Here is a 5,017-nt window from a genome sequence, read left to right as displayed (position 1 = left end):
ACACTTGGGAAGCTGAATCAATCCAGTTAACCATAATACTTTGTCTTGAACTACAGGAAAGAAACATGCCCCTACCTGTAAACTGTGGACAGCATCTACTACACCATTAATTCATTGCAACACTCTAAGACATGTCTGCCTTCAACTTGACGGCATGCTCCTTGAAAGCAGGGATGGTGCCTTACTCATCTAAGTTCCATCCATGCTCACTGTGGTGAATGTAACAGAAGCCCAATTAATGCTCATTCAGCAAATCAAAAAAGTTACAAGTTGAATGAATCCTCACAGTGACATCAAATTAGTTACAGAACTGTTTTCGCTACCTGTTAGGATTTTAGGAAACTAGCTACAGCTTGCTCTTGTCTCATTCTAGATACACTTAATATGATAATTAGACCTTTCATGAAAACGTAACCCTAGATTTGCTTTATTAAGGCTACAAAGAAACGTTCTTTATTTTTTATTTCTTTATTTGTTTCTTTATTTCTTTATTTGTTTCCTTATTTCTTTATTTCTTTATTTCTTTATTTGCTTCTTTATTTCTTTATTTGTTTCTTTATTTCTTTATTTGTTTCTTTATTTCCTACTTACTTATTAGTGTAATATAATAAAACATATTCAAGTTTTACAACATTTATCTGATCATATTTAACCATTTAAGTTATAGAGTATAGGTACATACAGTCACTTTAAGAAATCTGCGGCTCAAGGATTTGCACAAGCTTTGTCTGAAAGGACAGCGTCCACCTCCCTTTTCAGGAGAGGCGGACCCTTCCCAGAGTCTGGCAGGAAGCAATGTCAATGAAAGTTGAAATAAGTTCATAATCCACGTTGCAATTCCACATTATCCCGTGAGGAACCTGCTTCATTTACTGTAGGAAAATAATAAATACTCTCAGTTCTCTTTTATCAAATGAAGGCTTGCATTTAATTTTCCCCCTCCAAGTCCTCTTCTTTTCTGATCTACCATCTTTCTGTCTCCTTAGCTCCTAGCTTCCACACTTATGAAATCATGCCACCTTTTGTGTTTCCTTCTTTTTTTTTTGTAATTACTACCAGCAAAGGGACCTTTCCTGTTGACCTGACCTGAGCGTCTGCCATCTTTGGGGGAGAGAAAAAGCACAATTAACCAGGCACATATCTGATTTAGGATACAGAGAAACACAACAGTCAATTCTCTAGAACAGACAGAATGGTGTTCTACAGCACTGCCCAACTGTGGCCCCAGAAGCCTCTGCGCCACGAAACGCTGCTTCATACAATGCTGCTCAACGAGAATTCACCTGTGAATGCTCATCCTCAAGACACATCACAGTCTTTCATGGAAACCTCACTGTTTCCCTAGTCCTTCCAAATAACAAACAGTTGGGAACCAGCCAGTGGCCCCTCTGCACTCTTATGTATATGATAGTCAAAAGTTCTGTAGCGGTAACCATAGCAATATACAAGGCGTACAATGCGGTTAGGTAGGCACTCACTCCCTATCCAAGTTAAACACCTCACAGAAGGCATCCTCTCCACCTCTCAGGACCCCTCAGAAGAAGTGTGAGCCCAAGAAAAACCTCTATTCTGGTTTTTATGAGTCTTTCTATCCTGAGAACTCTTCCTGAGTTACACCATAACAATAAGTGAGTTAACAAGAAATTACACTGGTGGGGAAGTCACAGGGGCCCTGCAGGGAAGCCGAACTATTTGACAAAAGTTTTAAACACACACTGCTCGGGGACATCATTTGTAATAGTTAGGACTGGGTTCTGTTTTCTAACAGGACATGCAACATATTCAACACTATACTCACTGTAGTTTGGGAGGGAAAAACCCTTTGCCACACAACAAAATGCATTCTGCCTCATGAATGATTCCTGAATATTCACCACAATGTCTAGACTCAAAAGCATGGAAGTGTGCATTGGAACTTTCTTCCACTTGCACGGACTTAAACATATGCAAAGCACCAGAAACTGTTTCCTTTCCGGAATCCAGCTCTGTTCGTGCCTACTGCTGGGATGATCGAGCTGTCTTAAACTGAGCACTATATTCATTTGCACATAATAGCACTGGTTCACAGGGGGGAAAAGGAGAGGTTGTCACTCTCCCTCGTAATAGACTGTACAACAGATCACTCTGCTTGTCATGTATTAGCCATTCCACGAAATGATGGAAGCTGCATTCCAGCCTGCAATCTCAGCACGTGGTTGGGTTCTGTTTCCGCCGATGTCTCGCCTTGGTTATTTTCGCAATTCTTCTTTCTGATGATAAGTAGCGACTGTAGTAGGTTATACCTCTGAGGGGAGAAAGAGAGAGAGAGAGAGAATAAAATGATTAGGAGAACCATAAATATCAATTCTCTTTTCATGGTGAATGGATTGCATTTTTAGACCATTCTCTAATTGGAATCACATATAACTTTTAAGGAGGTCTGAGTATCTCTAATGGGAAAGGGAAAGGACTGCGACCCCTTTCATACATTTCATAGCTTCTATAAGTTGCTTCTAACCATTGCAAATCACTCTGAAATAACCCACTTGGAGATGATTTTCATCATACAACTGAAACCCACAGTGGCTTTCCTCTAAAAAAATGGCCTTCGTAATACTGCCACCCGGGGCCTACTCGTTGAGCATGATGACCAGAAATGAGAAACCAGAAACCCCTACCCACTTCACCCCATCCCTTCCAGATTCACAGAAGTGGCAAGAACCATAGAGAAGACTTGGTTGATGGCTGAGAAGTCTCTTTCTACCTGGGTAGAGCCACTCTTCCTTGGCTACCATAGACTGCCCCTTCTTCCTCTTCATCTGACTCCACTTCTCAGCCTAGTTCTCGGGATGGGCGGCTCCGTGGATCTGTTTTCCTGATGACTACACCAATTTCTCCATAAGACACAAAGTTTGCTTCGCTATCCAACCTCCTCTAAGTCTTTCTGGGAGCAGACGGCCTTCTCTCTGTCTCTGTCTAGCTCCCTTCTCTCAGCTGCGGGGTGGGTTGCTACTGCCAACCTTGGGGTGAACACCCAAGTGCTTCATCGCTAGGCCCTCAGGACTCCTCTCCTGACAGGAGACTTCCACGTCTGCATCGGTCTCCTACCTCACCCCGCTTCCCTCACTGGAAACTCTTCCAATACAGGGGGGCTTCAGAGAGCCTACAAGAAGAAGCTCCCAAACAAGAGTTTGGGCGAGAGGGGGGCAAATGTACAACTGGTGATGTCTAACCTTACAGCACATATTCGGGGCGCTCAGGCCTCTCCGCCAGCCTCAGGGCCTCATGCATGCCTGCAGCAGACAGCTTACGGTTGATGTTACGGTACTGGCACTTCAGCAGGCTGCGGTAGGTGGTCCTCAGGTCGCGGTTGAAGAAGGCGTAGATGAACGGGTTGATCAGAGAGTTGGCATAGCCCAGCCACAGGAAAGTGCGCTCCAGCCACATCGGGATGCAACTACAGGTGGTGCCGCAGATGAAGGGTCGGGCGGTGGACAGCACGAAGAAGGGCAGCCAGCAGATGGTGAAAGCGCCAACGATGATCCCCAGGGTAGTAGCGGCCTTCTGCTCACGCTTGAAGATAGAGATATTCCTCCGTTCCTGCCTGATCATCCGGGCCAGGTTGCTGCCCTCCTCTCCCTCCTTCAGGCGCATGGAGCTATTGATGGAGATGACGGTTTCGGGCTCGGGGTCTTCCACGGAGCGCTGGGGGAAGCCACGGAATCGGTGCTTGGCGGCGCTCTTCTTGGCGGCACGGTAGATCTGGAAGTACATGACGAGCATCACGGTCATGGGGATGTAGAACGCCACGGCGGTGGAGTAGATGGTGTAGCCGAAATCCTGGCTGATCAGGCAGACTTTGTTGTCGTTCACGTTCTGGGCCCATCCGAACAGCGGGGGGAGAGTGATGGAGGCAGACAGCAGCCACACGGCCAGGATGATCTTCGCCATGCATTTTCCACTCTGTCTCACGGGGTAGGTGAGGGGCCGGGTGATTCCCAGGTACCTAAGGGGAGACAGGGGAAGGTACCACGTGAATCCGGTCGCCCTTTTGGGGCTGATGAGCTGAGAACAAGCACCTTAGGCAGGCAGGACGCTTTGGGACACGATAAAGTCAAGGTTGACTTCTCCCCCCTCCTGCTGCGGAGGGAGGCAGCCCCGTAGACTGAGATGGCGAGAAGCTACTCTAGGTGTCGAGCCCCTGATGCCAAGGGAACCCCATGCGCTTTTCGTAGCACCCCATCAAGTCAACGCGCAGCAGACGGAATACGGGTCCCCAACCCGCCCCTTCACACCCACACCACCGGCAGCCAGCCATCCTGGAACGGGTGCATGGGCACATCCTAGGGCATGAACCACGTGTGGCCGCCCCCCTCCCTTCCCGACGGGACACAGGTGCTCTTCTGTCGTCTGAAGTCCGGCCGGCGTCGCAAGGGTTTCCTCTATCCAGCGCAGGGTGGTGGAGAAATTTCTTGAAGGTCATTGAGGTTTGTGAGATGTTCAGGAAACCCTAGGATTTGGGAATGGGAAGTCGCACTGATCTTCCCCCTCACCCCCACCCACCCCACGAATTTTTTTACTTTTTTTTTTTTTGCAGAGAAACAAGTTATCGCACAACAGCCTTGAACTGGCATTCCACCAGCACTTGAAGCAAAAGAGAATAATTCCGATTTCCTTAGTGAACAAGGCTATTTATTCATTCGTTCACCAACTATCATGGAGTTCCATCTTCAAGCCAGGTAGGGGGTCTTCGACACAATGGAGTTTGGGCAATTATGGAAAACGACAAAAATCCTGAATGGGGCACATGGGGGAATTGTTACAGGCAAAAATCTGCATGGGAAGACAGATTTGTGGCAATTTTAAAGCTCACACACACTTCAGGTGGGTTAGCGGTCACTGGTTTTTTATAACCTCTGCCTTCTCGTGTCCTTGATAACGTTAACTCACAAGCACTATCTCTGTAATTTAGATGATATACTTTTGTTCAAAACAGAAGGAAGAAAAAGGGACAGGAAGATTTTCCAGAGAGTGCAAG

The 5,017-nt window shown here is 46.8% G+C and overlaps 1 protein-coding gene across 1 annotated transcript in view; it reads right to left on the bottom strand.

Moving 5' to 3' along the window:
- Positions 1–520: 520 nt before the first annotated feature.
- The window catches only part of HTR7 (5-hydroxytryptamine receptor 7), a 44,857-nt gene continuing 40,360 nt past the window's right edge, over positions 521–5,017 (bottom strand). The window contains exons 2-3 of the mRNA XM_004701082.2: positions 3,213–3,985; positions 521–2,284 (exon numbers count right to left, since the gene is read on the bottom strand). Coding sequence (XP_004701139.1) covers positions 3,214–3,985 — 772 coding nt within the window. The 3' untranslated portion in view covers positions 521–2,284; position 3,213. The remainder of the gene's footprint in view (positions 2,285–3,212; positions 3,986–5,017) is intronic.

Source organism: Echinops telfairi, unplaced genomic scaffold (genome assembly GCF_000313985.2).
Source record: "Echinops telfairi isolate 266 unplaced genomic scaffold, ASM31398v2 ScPeMD7_70;HRSCAF=299, whole genome shotgun sequence".
Lineage (NCBI taxonomy): Eukaryota > Metazoa > Chordata > Mammalia > Afrosoricida > Tenrecidae > Echinops > Echinops telfairi.
Note: the sequence above shows the minus strand (reverse complement) of the source record. Positions and strands in the feature narration are given on the sequence as shown.